This window comes from Talpa europaea (genome assembly GCF_964194135.1).
Source record: "Talpa europaea genome assembly, chromosome: 3".
In the NCBI taxonomy this organism is placed as follows: domain Eukaryota; kingdom Metazoa; phylum Chordata; class Mammalia; order Eulipotyphla; family Talpidae; genus Talpa; species Talpa europaea.
Genome location: NC_140069.1, coordinates 2390826 through 2410629, shown reverse-complemented (window position 1 = coordinate 2410629; position 19804 = coordinate 2390826). Strand labels below are relative to the sequence as shown.

General features: G+C 56.3%; 1 protein-coding gene across 1 annotated transcript in view; it reads right to left on the bottom strand.

Moving 5' to 3' along the window:
• Positions 1-19804, bottom strand: part of COL22A1 (collagen type XXII alpha 1 chain) — a gene marked incomplete at its 5' end in the record, with an annotated part of 143579 nt that overhangs the window by 46272 nt on the left and 77503 nt on the right. The window contains 10 exons of the mRNA XM_084229743.1: positions 678-731; positions 1186-1221; positions 6269-6346; positions 12633-12677; positions 13100-13204; positions 15560-15613; positions 16907-16960; positions 17404-17457; positions 19267-19320; positions 19602-19655. Of these exons, the coding sequence (XP_084085869.1) occupies positions 678-731; positions 1186-1221; positions 6269-6346; positions 12633-12677; positions 13100-13204; positions 15560-15613; positions 16907-16960; positions 17404-17457; positions 19267-19320; positions 19602-19655 (588 nt within the window). The remainder of the gene's footprint in view (positions 1-677; positions 732-1185; positions 1222-6268; positions 6347-12632; positions 12678-13099; positions 13205-15559; positions 15614-16906; positions 16961-17403; positions 17458-19266; positions 19321-19601; positions 19656-19804) is intronic.

Here is a 19804-nt window from a genome sequence, read left to right as displayed (position 1 = left end):
AGAGGCAGCGCAGGGCCACGAGCGCGCTCTGCTCCTGCTACAGGATGTCTTTGCGCTGCAGGACCCGTGGTCATCTCCACGGGCGGGGGAGTCCGCGTGGAGTAATGTCCAGGCGCTGGGCAGCCAGGACCACAGGGGCAGAGCACGCTGGGCCCTCCCTTCTTGGCGTTAGCTTGGCCCCGCCCGCACCATCCCTTCCCCGAGGGCCCGGCCGCCGAGCAGGCCAGGGAGCGGAGATGAGCGATGACCAGAGGCAGGGACAGGGGCACCCTGGGAACACTGGATGCGCCGGAGCCCCCTGGGTGGGAGGAGGGCCAGGAACCAGCCCTGGAGAGGGGGTGCCGGATCTGAGCAGCCCTGAGCAGAAATGACCAGTTGGGTGTGTAAGAAAAGGGACCAAGAAGGAGGGGGCGCTGAGGAGAGGCCTAGGAGGTTATGGAAAGCACAAGCACACGAACTAGAATTTGACAGGATGCATGAATGGGGCACAATTGTAGACGAGCAAACCTCTCCAAATGTCCATGGGGAAGGAGAGGGGGCTGGAGAAGGAGGCTGCCCTGGGAAGCCTTGACCAGGCCTCGAAGCCGCTGTGTGCCAAGGGAGCCAGGGGACGGCAGGGCGGGCTTCCGGGGAGCGTGCAAGAACCCTGACCGTGGGGACCCTGTCTCTTTACTTACGTCCTGGCCGGCTGGTCCCTGGGGGCCGGGGAATCCAGGTGAGCCTCGAGATCCCTAGAGAAGAAGAGGAACACATGTCCGCCGACAGCCGGCTCGCTGCCCCCCCATGTGCCCAGTCTGGGTCTCTGCAGGCCCGGGCCTGCCATGGCGGCCACCCAGGGGAAGGACGCCTGCTCGTGCGCTCACGCTACGTGGCTGGGCGCGCTGGAGCCAGGACTCGGAGCAGGTTCCTCTGGCCGTTTGGCCTAATTCACGACTCCAGGGCCATCCTCGTGCAAGGGAGAGATGCCGCAGGCCACACTGTCACCCCACCACAGGGGGACGGCGGAGCAGACGCTGCCCCGGCCTTGCCCGCCACCATGGCCATGCCCCTCCTGGAGCCGCCACTGCCCAGTTGTAGCTTTACAGACTACATGAGCCCCTGGTCCCCCAGTTAAAAAGACACTTCCACCGAGAGAGCAGGCGTCCTCCCGGGGAAAGCCAGCCCCCCATTGAATCCATACTGTACCGGGGGTCCCTTGTCTCCGGGCGCTCCAGAGGGGCCCTGGGAACAAGCACACACAGTAAGTAAAGCAGCGACTCTTGCAAACAGAAAAAACAGGGCCCAATGGGGTTGCTCACACCAGGTCCCCCCAGACTGGATACCGATGGCAGCTTCAGCCTCTCCCCACAGTCACCCGAGGCACATGCGCCGCGCCCTGAGGCCGTCTGCGCTGCCCCTGGGGAGCGGCTCCACCTGCCACGACCTTCCCTAAGTGGTTCATCCTGCCGCCGCTTGCTGCCTGCAAACACCCTGTGTCTTCGCGTGTGGACAGGACGCTGCCTGCACCGCGTCCCTAACGAGCCCACTAGGTCACCGCGTGTCGGTTTGTCCTTTACCACAGGCGACGCTCACCGCACTGCGGGGCGTTCCTGCCAGGGGACAGCCCCCACCCGGGAGGAGCGACCCTGCTGCTCTCAGCCACACGTCTCCGCAGCTGCCATCCACCCAGAAACGTTGAAATGTGAAAAGCTTTCTGGAACCTTCTCCATTTGCCCCTGAACTGGTACCTCCTTACCTGGCACCCACTTCGTTCCCACACCTGAGTCCATCTCTGGTCTGGAGCTCAGGTGCGGGGTGGGAGCCACATCCCAGCATCTGTCCCTAGACGTGCTGGTGCTCACTGCTCGGGAGCCGGGGCACTCGGGGGGCAGGTGGGCTGATGCAAGTGCTTCCTGCTCCCACAAGGCGTCACACACAAGCACGCGCACACAGGTGCACACAGGTGTGCCCCGCCTGGAATGTGCGCAGGCTGTGTACTTCCACACTCCCCGGGTGAGGTTCCAGGGTACCGCTCCCTCCTGCGTAGAGAAGAGCTGCGCCTGCGCCGGGGCCCTTGCTACGCTGAGCGTCTGCGCTCCAGCCTGCTCTGCCTTTTCTACCTGGACACAGAGTCCCATACTCAGCTGAGATGCCACCACCCACAGAAGCCTTCCTGGATTTCTCCCAGGGTGCTCATCAGAGGCGGTGTCCCCTCCACACGCCCCTCCATGGACACACTGTCCAGTGCTGATGCCGCCTCCTGTCCGGCCCCTCCCTGATTGTCTGCCGCTGAGCCCCGGGCCTGGTGCGTCTCTCCAGCACGCACACGGCACCCGCTGTAGCCAGAACGCAGCGGAGCCCAGGAACGCACGCCCTCCGGACTGGAAGCTTAGAGCACGAGGGACTTGACAACCTTTGTGATGGTCCCTCCTCACGGCGATCAGACCCAGGCAGCAGCCAGCCCAGGGCTGACCATCGATGTCATCAAGCCACTGTCCTCCCAGAACCCTCCTCCCGGAACCCTCCTCCCAGCAGCCTCCTCCTGCCACGGCAGGGCGTGCTGGGAGCTGGCCATCAGGATGCTGCCCGCGGAGTTGGGAGTGAGGGTTCGGGGTCCAGGCTGCCCCTGGGAATCTCCACCTGCAGACCCCAAGCACCTGGATGCAGCCCTCGGCTGGAGCAGGCTTATGTTTAAGCTTTTCAAACCTTGCTAAAGAAAGACCAGCAGCCACCTGAAGGGTAATGGGAGTGTCTTGTTAATGTCTTAGAGCAAGAAGCTGAAGCTCCGAAGGGATCACCCACACGCACCCCCGGCGGGCGATGTGCGGGCTGGCGGCAGCCCATCCCCTCCGGGCAGTGAGGCTAACTTGGCAGTCAAAGGCCTTGGAGTGTAAGGCTGGGGTGGCACCAGGGGGTCAGAGGAATAACAGGACCAGATCCATCCTGGACGCGCCTTCTCTGGGGGAACTTAATGGAAATAATCCCTCTCTCCTGAAGGCCCGGGGCGGGGCGGGGGGGGGGGCGGGTGGGAGTCTGGGTTGGAGGATGTGGGAAGTGACACACATCTAGACACTGGCCTGGGCCCGTGTGTGACATGACCAGTTACATGACACTGGCCTGGACCAGCCGTTGCCACTGGCCAAGCCGCACCGCCCAGTGGACCCGAGCTCACTCACCTGGACTATTAGTGGGGCAGACACCATCAGAGCCCCCTTCCATGTTCCCCGGACACACACCAACCTGGCAGCTCCTCGTTCCAGGCTCCCGTCCAGGGCTCTCTGCAGCCCAGGAGGATGCTAGCTCAGGCACTGGGTAGGCTGAGAGTCCCTGGTATCAACTCTCCTGGGCGCAGCCCTCAAGCATGGGCCAAAAGTGCTGGAGCACAGGCCTGTGGCTTGTCACTCTCTCTGCAGGACAACTGCCGCAGCACCCTACAGTGAGTGCCCAGTGGATGCCTGAACATTCACACACCCTCCTGGCTTCCCGCCCCCATGCTGACATCGCCAATCCCTGAGTGGTGACTTCTGAGGCCATTCCCCAAAGAAACGCCTTGCCCTTGACTCTCGTTCCAAAGATCTCTCCTGCAGAATCCTGCCTTCACCCGATGACAGATCCAACCAGCTTGCACAGGACACCAGGAGGCTGGTGTCCGGATGCTTCTGGACCCAGGACAGGGCAGGCACAGAGCCTGCTGGTAAATGACAGAACTCCTGCCAGGAGGGCACCTGCTTTCCTGAGGGGCTCCTACCCATGTTCCCGCCGCCCCTGCATACACCTGCTCTCAGCACAGCCCTGAGCCGTCCCCAGGTCTCCAGCCATTAGTAGCCTAGGCTACAAGCCAAAGGCAGGATTTATGAAAATTCAATAAGGTTTCATCCACTACGGAAGCTTTTAATAAGTTGAAGTGGAGGAAGGATACTAAACAGTTGATTTACAGCCTCTTGGCCAGAGTCGACCAATTACTTTTTAGGTGTTACCACTTGGGCAGGGACATATTTCACGGGCAGTTTTAGCTGGCGCGTAAGTGGGCGGCTGCAAGAGTGGGGTCCACCTCTGTGGCTTGGCTTTCTGATTCAGGTCTGGGGACTCCTGCGGGTAGGCTGGGGCATGCAGTACCCCGTTACATGATGGGGGGGACGGGCCCAAGTTACGGTTCTGCAGAACCACTTGTTTCCAGCCGAGGGGGTAACTCCTAGCTGGCTCAGGAGATCAGGTGTCATTAAAAGGAGTTTAGAAATGAGAAAGTGTGAAATATTATCTCTCTTCACTATATCTTTTGCCATATTCTTCCCAGTTACCAAAAGACAGAAGATAAAGCCGATGTCACAAAGTGGAGAGTCTTCTTCACAGAAATTTCTAGCTGACACTTTCTCTTAAGGAAAGCAGATGCAAGACAAAAACTAGAGATTCCCGAGGAGATCCCACATGCCTTTCCCATGGTTTCCAGGGACGCCTAGAAAGATACTGAGCCACCGGGCCCTCCTGCCACCTTGCCATTAGCCCCAATTGCTGGGGGCATGAGGAGAGTGAGGGGGACATTTCTGGTGGAGCGGGAATAAGGAGTGTCCGGGGGAGATGCAGGAGGAGAGAGCCCTGGAGAACTTCAGCAAGAAGTGAGAAGCCCGAGGCCAGGCCTGCAGCGCCAGAGCACCGCGGAGGGAGGACAGGCCTTCTTACTTTATAAGAGACATTGTGGGGAATAAGGCGGATTTCCTTACATATTTTTTGAGAGACTATGAAGGATGGGAATGCTTTCATTATTTGGGGGTGTGCTCTGCATTTCTTGAATGAAAACCCCGAGACTGGACATCTGCTCTGGTTCATATCTGGTTGTGTTTAGTAGGGGTCCAGTCAGACCATGTGGCTGGATTAAAATAATAATGATAATAACAACAGCAACAACATCGTGTGGGTAGCAGAGTACTCTGAGGCTTAGTGATGACATTTGAAAAGAATTGGGTGTTTGAGCTTCTTTTAAATAACGGCATGTGCTGTGCAGATTATTGGTCTTTTCCCAGAATTCATATATTGAAACCTAACTCCCAGGGGGATGGTATGGAGAGGGGGGGTCATGAGGACAGAGCCCTCATGAAGGGGAGCGGTGCCTTGGTAAGGGATCCCGGAGACCCGCGTCCCTCCCTCCCCAAGAGGACACAGGATAGGCCACTGCCCCTGAACTAGGAAGGGGTCGGCCCTCACTGCATGTGCGGGTGCCTTGACCTTCCAGCCTCCAGAACTGTGAGAAGTCAGCTCGTGTTGTTTAAAGCTCCCCAGTTTGTGGCATTTTTGTTACAGCCACGGGAATGGACTAAGACTAAATGGCTGTCAAGTAAAAAGTAAGCATTTTTTAGGTGCATTAACAAGGCATGGTACTTTCACAAAGAAAGAACAAAACAGATAAGACCCCAGGTTTGAAAATTGGCCTTAAATTTTGATGGTTATTCGACGTACTGTATGGAGGAGACAGGCCACCACGGTCCCGTTCTCTGCGAAGAGACCCGTCTAATAAACTTCTATTCTCGGTGGAAATCACCGCCTACATTTCCAATCCAGGCTTCTCGCTCTGAGAGAAGCGTGTCTTCTGCTTCTAGAGCGTCCAGCTGGAGGCTGGTCCAGAGGGCTGGTGGCCTTCTCCAGCTTGGACGGGGGCCCAGATGACATTGATCCTCATGGTCCCCTATAAAGGTTTTATAATTCCTAAATTTACCACCTCCAGGGAGTCTGCGGACTCACACCTCCTGATTGAGGTGAATTATTCATCAAAGCGAAGCCACAAGGGCTACTTTGTAGACCTGACCTTGGGGCTGCGTTAGGACTGCTCTTGGCTCTACTCACACTCGCACCTGTGTGCTGATCAGAGGCGGAGGCCAGTGAGACACCCATTTTTGCCTGGACTGCTTGAGATCGTGCCGTGTCGCCCACATCACACCCCTTCCCCAATCCTTTCAGTTTCAATTCACTACTTACAACTCAGTGTTTGCCAAGCTTGTCTGTCTTTTCTTTCTCTCTGTTTAAATTTTAGTTCAATTTTGTCCTCTTGCTCCCCTTTGAGCCAAATGAGACTTGACCTGCCCCCAAACCGCATTTCCCTAAGAAACACACCCAGATTTCGTAACACAGCCACCCACAGTGGACAGACCTATACCCTGACCCATCTAAGGGCCAGGGACCCACACCCAGGTTGGCTGGAAAGGGCTGTCCCTACAGCAAGACCCAGGCTGCACTGGGGCCCAGCAGGGAATGGCTGTATGGCCAGGAGCAAGGAAGTTCTGGGTGAATAAGGACTCACAGGAGGACCAGCAACCCCAATGCCTGGGTCACCACGGCTGCCAGGAGAGCCAGGAATCCCAGGTGCACCTCGGTCCCCCTGGAAAGAGAAAAAATGAGATCAAGACGTCAGTTCCAGAAAGGAGAGAGCAAGGGTGCAAAAGCGCTTATGTCCCTCACGCTGCCCTACACCCGGGCCCCACGTCTCGCCTTCACCCAAGCAGCCCATCCCCCACCTGTCCCCACACGGGAGCCGCAGCCTCCAGCAGTGGTCACACAGCTTTCAAAGCTGACCTTCCCGACCTTGACCACAGCACCAAATGTGCTCATGACAACATGCCCCTCCCACGTGACTCCATTGTAGGTTCTGTTGTGCTTTCTCCTGACTCATCATGCCCCCATCCTGACCACAACTCAGACTGGACCACGTACCCACACCACCACTAAATTCACAAATCAATCCACCTATATTTTCTGATCACTTTTTCAGAGAAGGGCGGGATGACCGAAATGTAACTTCTGCCTTCGAGCATAGTGGTTATTATAGTAAAGTCCCACAAATGCCTGGGATTAAGGTCTGACCTCCACCCTTACTAACAGCTGACTTAAAGTGACAAGTCCCTGAGCTCCAGTCTCTTCCTCGACATAGAGAGGTAACAGGAAGAGCTTCCAGGTAACGGAGGACACGCCCAAGTGAGATCATGCAACAGAGCGTTTGGCACACTTGTTGCCGTGGGGCTTGGTGCCAGCTGCATTGGCATTGATGCAGTGTTTACAACCCCAGCTAGCCCATTCTGTATGCATATTCACACAATTATGTTGCAGCACCATTAATAGTCTGATCAGAGGGGCTTCCCCATGCACCCTAATAAGTGTTACTTATGTAAACACCATAGAAAACCTCCTGGGGACCCCATCCCAGTGTGGCCAGCAAACAACCATCTCCATACGCTGCACCTTGCATGCAAAATTCTACATTGCCTGAGGTGCAAGTCAGTATTTTCAGATAAGTAAATATTTAATGATGTCCAGCCTTCGCATCTCTTCACGCGGAGGAGACTGGGTCATGCATTTCCTTCCTTTAGTATTAGTCTGTCTTTGGATCTGGGCAATTTAGAGCCGAAAGTCCCTCCTCTCAAGAACAGTCACCTCCTAAGTGCCCATGACTCACTGTTTCTGGCTACATGTAGAAGCTGTGGGCTTGTGTTTGGAGAGAAGCTCCCACAGGGCAATGTCTGTTTGGGCTGCTTCCCAAGTGTGAATCTCACCTTGATAATCTAATAAGCTCTTTGTGTAAGTACTCTGGAGACTTAAAGTTTCAATTAATAGTTGTGTAGTTTGAACATTACTGCCTTTCTAAATTCCAAAATAAATCCAATCCAAACACAAATAAATGGTCCCCAGCAATTCTGTATAAATGGCTGTGCCACTGGGTCAGGTCAGCTGGACTGCAGTCCTACCCTCCGACTTCTGTGTAAGTGCCATGACAGTAGGAACTATCAACTCAGTCATCAAAACCCAATAATTCAACAAATAGTTGTCAAGTAGCTAAAATGAATCAGACTCTGTTGGGTACCATATCTATACACGTTTCCATCCAGTGTGCCCAGCTTAGGGCTGGCACTGCTTGCAGTCTTTAATCACCATCTCCTGAATGCCAGAAGGAATGGATGCGTCATCACTCACATTTTGTCAGGCACAAAATTCTGCTTTTGACCCAAATTAGTGTTAACAGGGGAGGAGGGAGCATATTAGATAAGTGCCCCACAGCCCAGCTTGGAATTCCTGGCCCAGAGAGTTCTTATTCCAGACCTGGCCCAATTGGATGTTTACGTCCCATTGTGACACTAGCATTTTCCCCAAGAAATTACACTTTACAGCTTAATGAGCTGGAACTTTTAGAAAATGGCCCCAAGAAAAGAACAAAGTACCTTAATGCTCAGTCAGAAAAAAGCAAGCTCATGATTAAGGAAAGAAGGCACATGAGCTCGATCCTGTAATACTGACTTGAGCATCTGTTTTGGCTGCAAGGCATTCTGGGCCAGATTCCAACAGGGCCTGCCGCGGACCAGCACAGCGATGGACGATGAGGCCGTCTCAGGGTTGAGAGACTGCGCAGGGTGGTCAGGGATTCGATGAATAAATGACACACAGACACACTTCAAGAGAGTGAAAATCTGAGTGCGTCTTTATTAAGCTAGTGGTCAGTATATATATGTTTTTCTAAAAGCATAGGAACAGTGAACATCAAAGAGATCAGTTTGCTCATAGGCTTAGCTTAATTGACAGGGCAGTGATTTATGTCCGAAGTTACATCTGGACCTAGCCTCATTCCTAATTGGACAGGCTATAAATTCTTTCTACTGTTTTATATAATTATTTTCTAGTTGCACTAACTATCATTTTTACTCATAATTAATTGTCATGGGTGAATTTATTTTATAATGCAGTTAATATCAAAGGTACTAAAGTTAAGCACATAATAGAAAGATTATTAAACTAACAATTCTATTATAACACAGTGTTTAGTAATGTTTCATTTGCATTAGCCTAATTATTAAATTAGGTATGTTTTTTAATTAGCAATCAATGACCAGAAAAAGGAAAGTTTTTAGAGAGACAGTTGTAGCAGAATAAAGTTTATGGGCCTTGAGAAAGCGAGATAAGGTTCCAGGTGGTCAGCATTTCTTTTAATCATCTTTGTGGCAGCTTCTGGTGGTCATTATTTATTGGCAGGCATTCGGCTTCTCTGCATCTTAGGGAGTTTGCTGTTCTCCCCCTGCGCGCATGGTTCCTTGCCCACGCCGGACCTCAGGGACCATGGCAACAGCCATTAGCCCTGAGGGTCACTGCAGGGGGGGGTGCAGCAAGGGCCCAAGGAAGAAATGTGTGAGGAAGTGGGGGGTCATGGAAGGACACCTTTTGAATAACAAACATGTCCCCTAAGATGATGTCTTTCTACAAGAGTCCTTTGGGGGGGGGGTAAATATTCTTTAGCCATTTTTACAGAAAAGGAACAGAGGGTCTCAGAAAGGATGAGCCACTTGCCTCCAAATCTATCTTGGCTGAGTTACCAGTTCTGCATGAAGGCAAAGCCTGATTAATTTTCTAGAAACAAGCATCCCCCAAGAGAAAGGCGTCTTTAATAGTCTGCACTTACAAGTTATTAGGAAGGGCCAAGAGGATGCCCATCCGCTTTCCTGCCTTAATTTTCCTAAGTGCTTTCGGTGGTCAGCGCCAGGGACAGCGCCAGGGCGAAATACACAGGTGCTTTATCCAGTATCTAGCTCCATCTCTCCACACTCCTGCGCCTCCTCCTGAGTAGCCCATCCTCCAACTACCTTATCAGTGCCCACTGACCATGGAAACTGCTATTTCTACACCACAGTCTAACTTGCAACCTCATACAATATCAACACTGCAATGGGGCTTCGGTATAATGTCTCACATTTGAACTGGGTGGAAATATTTGGTCCAAGGGAGAGCACGCCTTATCCCTGAACCCTGTGAATTTGAGACAGGTTGGTGAACTGAGCCCAGCCCAGGGCTCCCTATATGCCTCACTGCAGGGTCTCAGCCCGCCTCTCTACTCTCCAGTACCCACTTGGCCCCTCCACAACGTGCCTGCTAGAATGGAGAGTTCTCTCCAGACACCACCCTCCTGCTACAATCCTAAAACAGACTCCACAGAGTGATCAATAATAAGTACCACTAGTGGGCCTCCCTGGTGGCACAAGGAGGTAAGACGCAACCTGTGAAGCTGTCCGCAGCCACTGCAGCACGAGTTTGATCCCCGGCCAGGCAGCTGACCCACCTGGTGCAGCAGACCTCCCTGGTCTCCCCGCTGCTCCCCTCAGCAGTGGATTTCAGTCAGTCCTCATGTTTCCCACTGTTTCTGGTGAATCCTCTCACCCACCACACCTCTGGCCTGTACCCCAGTTCTTGTATGCATAAATATTTTCTTTTTAAAAATGAGTATCACTAGTACTTATGATCATATGACTGTGACAAGCATGAGGCTAAGCAACTCTATTTACTCGCATTATCACCCATTTTTACCCAAACTGCCTGGGAGATAAATTTTATTGATCTCATAAATACTTATCACAGAGAAAGGACATCTTAACCATTTTCCTTCTTTACCATTTCTGGTGCCTTTGCCTTCCTTCCAAGAGATCAATGTCCTTTGGACACTGAAGGTCTCACTTCAGCATCGGGAAGCTCAGCACACTCCTCAGGCTGGCTGGTAACTCACAAGGTCCTCGAGAATCAGGCTCTGCTTCCGTCTCTGGTTCCGCTCCACGTAAGACCGCTACTCCAGCCAGACACAGCCACTTACTACACCCCCACTGCAGGCAATGGTGCTTCCATTTTTTTCTTCAGAAAATAAGGAGCTGCCATATGTTTGCCCACATTGCTCAAAAAACTATTTTATTTCTTTTGACTTTGCTCTTGAAGATCAAAATCACTATTAGCAAACGCACATCAATTAGTGCAAGCTCGGGATGCTCACGGAGGTCTCCTGTCTGGATGGGGCAAGCCCTGAAGCAAATACATTTAATTTAGACAACACGGTTATTCCCGAGGCTGCAATGTCCATTTCCTGGATATTATTTTAAACAAGCCTTTTAAGTACAATGTGAAAAGTGACATTCTCTGTGGTTATGCTGCTCAGATTGCAGAAATACAACTACAGAATTAAAATAAAAACTTTCCTATTACCGGGATGAGTATCTGGTGCTTGGGGGGAAAACACCTAGTAAGAGAGGCAACATATATGAATTCCTATTAAATCACCCGGCTGGATGGGCAGCGACAAACTTTAGGTCGGTGCTAGATAATTCGGAAAGTGGCTTTAGGGATAAAAGGAAGCAGCACAGAAGGCACATAATTTTTTTAAAACATGTTTTCATAAATAGATACCAGGGGTAAAAACAAATATACTAACATTACAACACCCCTTCAATCTATGTGACCTGAAATGCTTGTGTTCAATTAAAACAATGCTGCTTCTAATATCAAGAATTAACTATGTTACTCCATTCTCAAGTTTCTGCATTTTCGTTGGTCAGATACTTTTCCACTGGCCGAGGCTGCATTTACAGCACGAGGTCTTCTCCAAAGACAGTTTTCTTTCCCTGCCATCTGCTCTATGTGCTTCAAGATCAGGACCAGCTTCACCTCCTCCCAAATGTCTTCCAGAGTCAAACCACGCCGGGTCGGCAGCTTCCTCTCTTTCCCTCTATTGGTGCCCATTCCGGCCCCGTTCTGTGGTTTCTCCAGTGGCCCCTGAGCTGCTGGGGGGCAGGACACTCACACACATTGCTGTCATCCACAGCCAGCCTCAGGCCTGACACGTGCCGGCAGTGGTGGAGGTGCCATGGACGAAATTACAAACACACTGGTAATTGATGCAGAAACAAGTCAAGGAAGGAACAGTTCCAGGCAGGGAGAACTTCAGGGACACGTCCCTGCCACCCGGGAAAGTTCTTTTAAGAGTGTGTTTGCAGGGCCTCCCTGGCGGCGCAAGGGGTTGAGATGCAACCTATGAAGCTGTCTGCAGCCACGGTGGCATAAGTTCAATCCCCGGCCAGCCAGGGAGCTGCCCACATGGCACAGCAGACCTCGCCTGGTGTATTTCAGTCCATCTGCCTGTTCTGCTCCCCACTCTGTCTCTGGCGAATCCTCTCACCCTCCGCAGCTCTGGCCTGTACCCCAGTTCTTGTATGCATAAATAATAAATCTTTAAAATAAAAAGAGTGTGGCTGCAAATGAGTTGAGGAAGAGGGCACTGGTGTTTCCAAAGCGTTTCCCTTTCTGGAATCCTAGGTGCTCGATGACAACCCCGTTCCTGCCGCCCCTCTGGGGAGCAGCACCAGCTTGGTGGGAATGAATGACCACCTGTAGCCTGACCCGTCAAATCTGCCCACAGGCACTGTCCGCTCCTCCAAGTACTCCTGCGTGCCAGGAATATGGTGGCGGCTCCTGAGCACTTAGGAGACGGAACAGACACTAGACTGAGGAGTGTGGGGTCCGGCATGGCTGTGTGGGTCAGAAGCCACCCGCCGAGACGCCCACTAGCCTGAATGTGAGAGAGAAGTAGACTGTGCGATCAGCAGCCGTAGGGGGCCATCTGTCGCCACCACTCCATGGCCACACAAGATGGCGGGGCCCATTCTCTGCTGATTGAAAGTCAGTGTCGCTTGCCACGTCATTTAATAAGCACCAACTGGGCATGCTGGAAGGGCACACCCGGAGTCACAGAGCCTTTCCTCAAGCAGAACGTGATGGACAGGAGTGCGAGTGGCCAGAGGTGCTCACAGTAACACTCCCGCGGTGCCTTTCTGAGGCCAACCTGTGGCTCCTGCGGTACAGGTAAGACTCACCTTGGTTCCTAGGGGTCCAGGTAAGCCAGGTGGTCCACGAGGTCCCTGGGGAAATGAACAAATGCCAGGAAGTCAAGGACCCCAAGTGCCCCCTGCCGTGCCCTCCACCTGAACACAGGTGTCCCCAACTGTCGCATTTAGAAAAGTGCCACTTCCTCTGAGCCATCTGCCTGGCTCTGCGGGGGCCGAGGCCCTTCTCTCCGCACAGCCCATGGCTGAGCTGGCTGGGATGGCTCCGTGCGCCGTGTGGACGTTGTGCCGCCCCGGCCTGAAGAACACGAGCGCCACTGCTCCCCAGCCAGGCCCCCAAGCCCGCCCACGGCCTCCCCACATCCCCTCCCCCCCGGCTCTTCCTGTCACCGGCTGTGACTCCGTCTCTGCAATGTTCGGCCAGTGAGCCTTTCTCGTTTCCAAGCCCAGCCTGATGGTCACGGGCGCAGGAGCCCCTGGTTTCTGGGGACACTTACCGGCTCCCCATCTTTCCCCTTTCCAGATGGTCCAGGGAGCCCGGGAGCACCAGGGTCACCTCTGGGGCCAGCTAGTCCTGGGGCACCTTCCTCGCCTGCTGCTCCCTGAAAAGAAAAGTGGACAGTGTCCAGGCTCACCGACCCCCAGGGAGAAGCTTGCTGCTGGCTGGCGTCCGAGGGCTGGAGGGCCCTGGAGATGCCCCGACTGCTTCAGAAAGCCCCCCCAGCAAGTGGGGAGAATGACAGATGGTGTGCGCCTGGTTACATTGTGCACCCCGAATGGACAGGCTGAAGTCCTAACTCCTGTGCCTCTGCTTGGAAATAGGCCCTTTGCTGATGTTAAGAAAGGATGAGGTGACACCGGAGGAGGCAGGTCCTGACCAACATGACTGGTGTCTGGTGAGGAGGAACTGGACCCGGACACACTCGGGGGGAAGACACGGGGACAAGGCGGCCATCCACAAGCCAAGGAGAGGGGCCCAGACGAGGCCTGAGACAGGAGAGACAGGACATTTCTGCTGTTTAAGCCCCTGGTCTATGACGCTCCCCACAGTGAACACGCACACATGGAACACGGAGACAGAAAGGTCGTGAGTGGTGAACCCATCGGCCCCCACTCAGGGCAGGACTCCACTCAGCTTGGGTCCCCGCGGAGCAGAGCGGTCACCACCTCCCCAGGCTGCTTGTGCACGGCCTAGACTCAGTGGTTCCTCATGGCCAGCCCAGTCGGCCTCCCTGCGGCCTCCCGGACATTTGGCATGCAAGCGTGGAGCTCTGCAGACAAAGCCTAAACCTTCACACAACAGACCTTCAGTGATATGACCACAGCTTTGGGCTTCAAAGTGGGGAGAGAGAGCGACACACACAGAGAGACAGAGACAGAGAGAAACACACAGAGACAGAGACACATACAGGGACAGAGACACATACAGGGACAGTGACACACACAGGGACAGAGAGATGAAAGAGTGACAGAGACAGACATGACAGCCTCTGACAAGGAACTGGCTTTGAGCTCCCTGCAGGCCAATGTCCTCCTTTCTGACCACACAGCTCAGCCCCTTGTGGCTGCAGGGCACGAGGCTGCCCCGCCGGAGCCCGGGGACTGCTCCCAGAGTGGACGCCCTCGGGCCCAGGGCGCAATCTGGGGTCTCCCTGGTAGAGAGCAGAAGAAAGAGGGGCCAGGATCGGCAAAGCCAGGGATGGAGAGGCCGCTCGCAAGCCAAGGGCAGGATCAGCCTCCCCAGCCTCAGACCAGCCCCTGGAGAGTGGGACGGAGGAGGAGCGTGTCCGGGCGTGGACGTTTGTCCACTCCGCGGGGCACTTGCGTTTCCGGCTGAGTTCCGGGAGGGCCGTGGCGTCCCTGGGCCAAGGAGAGGTGTTTGGCGCCCCCTAGAGGGTGAGTGAGCTGACAGCACCCCGCGCGCCAGGGCTCTGGTCTCAAACCCTGACGTCCACGTGTGGGTCCAGCTGCGGGTCCACCCACCCGGCCCGGAGTGGAGAACAGTCCTCACGCCTGGTGTGACGGAGGCCAGGAGATGGGGGGGGGTTTCCTTCCCTGGCTCAGCCTGGGTGACCTCATGGCTGGCCTAAGGCGGTATTCATTACCTCTCTCTCCAACACATTAGCCCCCGGCTCACGTGGGTCATGACTGAGCTGGGGATCCAATTACGCGCCAACCCAGGCAGTGCCCGCAGTTGGCTGCTCATTTTTCTCTGCAATAAACAGTTTTGCATTCTGTGGATTTCAGAATCCAGCCTCCCCTCCCCGTCTGTGCTGGTCACATTTGAAAGATAAAAGATAAAGAGCTCAGTCCTTTGAAAGTTCCCAGGCAAAGCGGAAAAGAAGGAATTTGTTTTGAGAAGTTCAGACACGTGTGCCAGGAGGGGCACTGGGGGGGCCAGGGACAGCTGTGTGTGTCTGTGCCTCCTCCTGGGGTGCAGAGCAGCCCTCGGCCCCTGCCCCGCGCAGCCAGGCCCCTCCGCCGGGAGCCTCGTGACCCTGAGCCACGTCTCCTGCCCCAGGAATCTCAGGGCGGAGCAGACGCCGCCATAGGGGACAGGCCCGTGGACGGCGATGGGGGCTTGGGGGCAGTTTGGGTGGCCACGTGCATCTGACGAGGTGCGAGCCTGTTCCCCTAAACCAACATCACTTCAATTAAAAAGCACACACAAAAGCCAGGTCGCTCAGCTCGCACGACTACCATTCGGGGCGTCTGGGGTGGGGGCGCGTAATGTCATTTGTGATTCTGGGCACGAGCCCCGGCTTCAGGAGGCGGCAGGTCCCCTTCGCCCTTGAGCGTTGGTGTGTTGGGGGGCCCGTGTCGCTCCTCTTTCCGGTCAATAAAGCCTGTCCTCGCAGCTTGGGAAGTCTGGCAGCAGCAGGGATGGGGGAGCACTGAACTGAGAGGGAGCAGGACTGGGGAGCAGCCACGTGTGCCGGAGATGGCCCGTGCCTTACCTTCTCTCCGCGCTCCCCGTCCTTCCCAGGGGGGCCTCTGATGCCAGGGGGGCCCTGAAGAAAAAAGAAAGGCGATTGACATGCAAATTCCAAGGTGGCCTGTGCCCAGAGAGGGTGACGAGGCCCCTAGGGTCCAGGTGGTTGATGATGGCAGCTGTGTCCTGCTCGTCCGGCCCCGGCTCTGCTCCTGCCCTGGGCACGCACACAGCGTGGCTGCTGGACTCTCTGCGGAGGCTCCTGGAGGGACGGGTAGGGTCCCTATGGCAGACCCCAGGGAGGGTGGGGATGACCCAGAAGCCAGGCGTGACATCGGAGGCCTGCCCCCCGCGGCCCGTGTCTCGGGGGTGCCCAGAGGCTGAGACAGGCCCTCACCTTCCAGTAGGAGAACAAGCTGGTGAAGGGGGTGGAGAGACAGGTGTGTGTCATGGGGCTCTGCCCTGCGGAGCCCCGGGGCCAGGCAGGACGCACCCTCAGAGCCACCCCGGTGGGGGCAGAGCTGGGGCATCGGTGCCCACAGATCAGGGCAGCTGCTGGGGCCGCTGACAATGCCACGTGGCTGGACAATGACGAGGTCCCAAGCGCCAGAGGAAAGCCCTGGCTCGCAGGCCTGGCTGCCGGACCTGCCCCTCCGGGCGGGGGAAGCTGCTCCGAAGCATCTACGGCGACCACTCCCCACCGGCCTCCACTCCCCGTGCCCCAGTCTCCTCATGTGTGACGGGGGAAGGGCAATACCCGCCCCCCTAGGGCAGGGCCTGCGCGTAGCCCCGGGTCTGCCTCCCAGGCCAGGGTGTCGGTGCGGTGGTGGCCGAGAAGAAGGACCTCGCCGGCCCGGAGCCCAGACGCTCGGTAGCCTTGGCGGGCCCCTCGGAGCTCCCCCCAGCAACGCAGAGTCAGCGTGGACGGTGGACCCTCAGCCAGGCCCCCGGTGGACAGCCCGGCCCACGGGGAGAGGCCGCACCCCAGAGGGCGGCTGGACAGTCGAGGGCTGAGGGGCCCAGCCCTGCCCGCTGCGTCCACCCTGGAGATGCAGAGCTCGGGGTGTGGGAGGGGCCAGGCCCGGAGGCCAGCCGGGGCCGAGGTGTGACTGGAACCCACAGCCAGGACCCCCGAAGTCTTGGGTTCATCTTCCCTGCTCCAGGCAGACGCCGGTGCTGGTCTAGCAGCCGGACACGTCCACACTCCCGCAGCCCCAGCCACTCCGCCCCGGCCTCTGCTCCCCGAGCCGCCTTTGCTGCAGGCGGGCTTGGGGCGCGGGGACACCCTGAGGAGCGGGGGTGTCCCAGGAGAACTCGCCACATGGCCCAGGCCTGGGCTCCCCACCGGGGCTGGTGACCCCGCCCCACTCACCGCATTTCCTGGGGGGCCACTGGGGCCTGGGGGTCCCGCAGGTCCGGGCGTGCCCTGTGAGGGGGAGACGGTTGGAAGGGCTCACCGCTTCAGCTCGTCCTCCCGCGGCCTCCACGGCCCTCGCCTCCGCGCTGCGCTCGGCTGGGACCACGGCTGCGCCGAAGCCCTCCCTGAGGAGGGGGCGCGCCTCCAGCCTGAGTCACGGCCAAGGCGGGTGTATGTGTGCGGTACGTGTGTGTGTTGTGTGTGCGGTGTGTGTTGTGTGTGTTGTGTGTGTTGTGTGTGCGGTGTGTGTGGTGTGGTGTGTGCAGAGCCTGCATTGCTGTGAAGCGGGGAGGCCAGGCCGCCATCTCTCTTGTCCTTGCTGCTCAAAAGCCCCACCCTGGCCACCCACGCGTGGATGGCGCTTCCTTCCCCACCCTGAGCCCAGAGCCAGGGGCAGATGCTCAGCTCTGTCCCCCAGGGGCCCCAGTGGCGGGTGGGGCTCCAGGACTCACAGGGTTTCCAGCCGCTCCGGGCACCCCGTGGGCACCGTCTTGTCCCTTGGCACCCTGCACAGGAAAGAAGAGGGGGAAGGAGACATCATGGTAACATAGTGGTCATCCCCTCCCCACCACTGTCTGGGGACAGCTTTCTTGTGAGCCTGTTCCCCTAAACAAGCTGTGAACCACTGTTACCTCAATATGGATGGATGGATGGATGGATGGATGGATGGATGGATGGATGGATGGATGATGGATGGATGGAGGATGGATGGATGGATGGATGGATGGATGGATGGATGGAGGATGGATGGATGGAGGATGGATGGATGGATGGAGGATGGATGGGTGGATGGATGGATGGATGGATGGATGGATGGATGGATGATGGATGGTGGATGGATGGATGGAGGGTGGATGGATGGATGGAGGATGGATGGATGGATGGAGGATGGATGGAGGATGCATGGATGCATGGATGGATGCATGGATGGATGCATGGATGGAGGATGGAGGATGGATGGATGGATGGAGGATGGATGGATGGATGGATGGATGGAGGATGGATGGATGGATGGATGGATGGATGGATGGAGGATGGATGGATGGAGGATGGATGGATGGATGGAGGATGGATGGATGCATGGATGGATGGATGGAGGATGGATGGATGGATGGATGGATGGAGGATGGATGGAGGATGGATGGATGCATGGATGGATGCATGGATGGATGCATGGAGGATGGATGGATGCATGGATGGATGGATGGAGGATGGATGGAGGATGGAGGATGGATGGCTGGATGGAGGATGGATGGAGGATGCATGGATGCATGGATGGATGCATGGATGGATGCATGGAGGATGGATGGATGGATGGAGGATGGAGGATGGATGGATGGATGGATGGATGGATGGAGGATGGAGGATGGATGGAGGATGGAGGGATGGATGGAGGATGGATGGATGGATGGAGGGATGGAGGATGGAGGATGGATGGATGGATGGATGGATGGGCAGAGGATAGAGGATGGATGGATAGATGGTGGGTGGATGGATGGATGGGTGGGTGGGGGGTGGGCGGGTGGGTGGACAGCTGGATGGATGGATAAACGGGGAGGGGAGCATTCTGAGGAGGAGAGGGAGAAGTGTGTGCTCACAGTCTAAAAAAAATACATCAAAGTGGCAAGTGATCACATTTCCGACTCTTAAAATATCTTGATCCAAGCTAGAAGGACAGGGCGCAGGTGGGCCCAGGCAGAACCCCCAATCTGTGAGAGGAGCTGGAACCCCACCTGGCCTTACTTTTCCCCTCCTGACCCCCAGGACGTCGGGGTCCACCTGCCCCTGCATCCCTATGCAAAGTGGCCCAGAGCGACAGGATGGTGCAGGCACCCACAGGCAGCGAGGTGGCCCGTGGAGTCTGGGTCCACACACCCCATCCTAAGCTGTGTCCCCAGCGGCAAGTCCTCCAACCCCAGAGAACTATCAACAGCTCAAGCGTCAGCTAAGCCAAAACTAAGACAGGCCCCAGAATGCTGTCCAGGTCAGAGCTGCAGCCAGGGCTGGTGGGGAGGGGGTTTGCACTCGGAGAGCCCAAGGGGGCTGGGCCGGGAGCACCTTTCCAGAGGGTGTCTGCTCTCGGAAGGGGACGTGGTGGGATCCGAGTTCCCCTAAAGGGCAGGGTCCAGAGGTGGGGGTCATGGGGTCTGCATTTCAGGTGTTCTGCCGGGGCCTCTGGGGCCCCGGGCTCATGGGTCTAGTCAGCACAAGGCAGTGCCCCCAGGAAGGCACTTCGGAGGTGTCAGGGGAGGGGCCCGTGGACTGGAGAGGTTTCCTGGTCTCAGAACCAGGGCGTGGAGAGAGGATTTTCTTACCGGTGGCCCAGCAGGTCCCCGAGGCCCCAATTCTCCAGGATGGCCCTGAGATCCCTGCAAAGAAAGGCCACTCAGTGACTAGATCACCCCCTCATTCTGGGCATGTTGGGAGGTGTGGGCAGGTGCCATGGGTGTGAGTTGAGGTCTGGGAGGGTTGAGGTCTGGAAGGGGGTGTCCCTAGAATGCCGGGGGTGGGGGAAGGGGCTGCATTCCTGCAGTGAGGTGCCCGGGGGCGGGTTGTACAGCTCGGCCCTGCACCTGCTCAGCTGGATTCTGGGTAACCAGCCTGGGCACCGGGCTCTGACCAGGGCGAAGATGGAGGTGCAGGGACTCACCGGTTCTCCTGGCAGGCCGGGATCGCCCTTCTCACCCTTGGGCCCTTGTTCTCCCTGTTGGCACAGAAGCAAAGATACAGCAGACGCAATGGCCACGCTGGCCTCACGGCCATCCTGCCCCCAAGACTGTCCCTCTGCCAGGCATGTCCTTCCCACGGCACCAAGCCGAGCAACATTTCCCATCCTTCAGGCCTAAGGCCGAG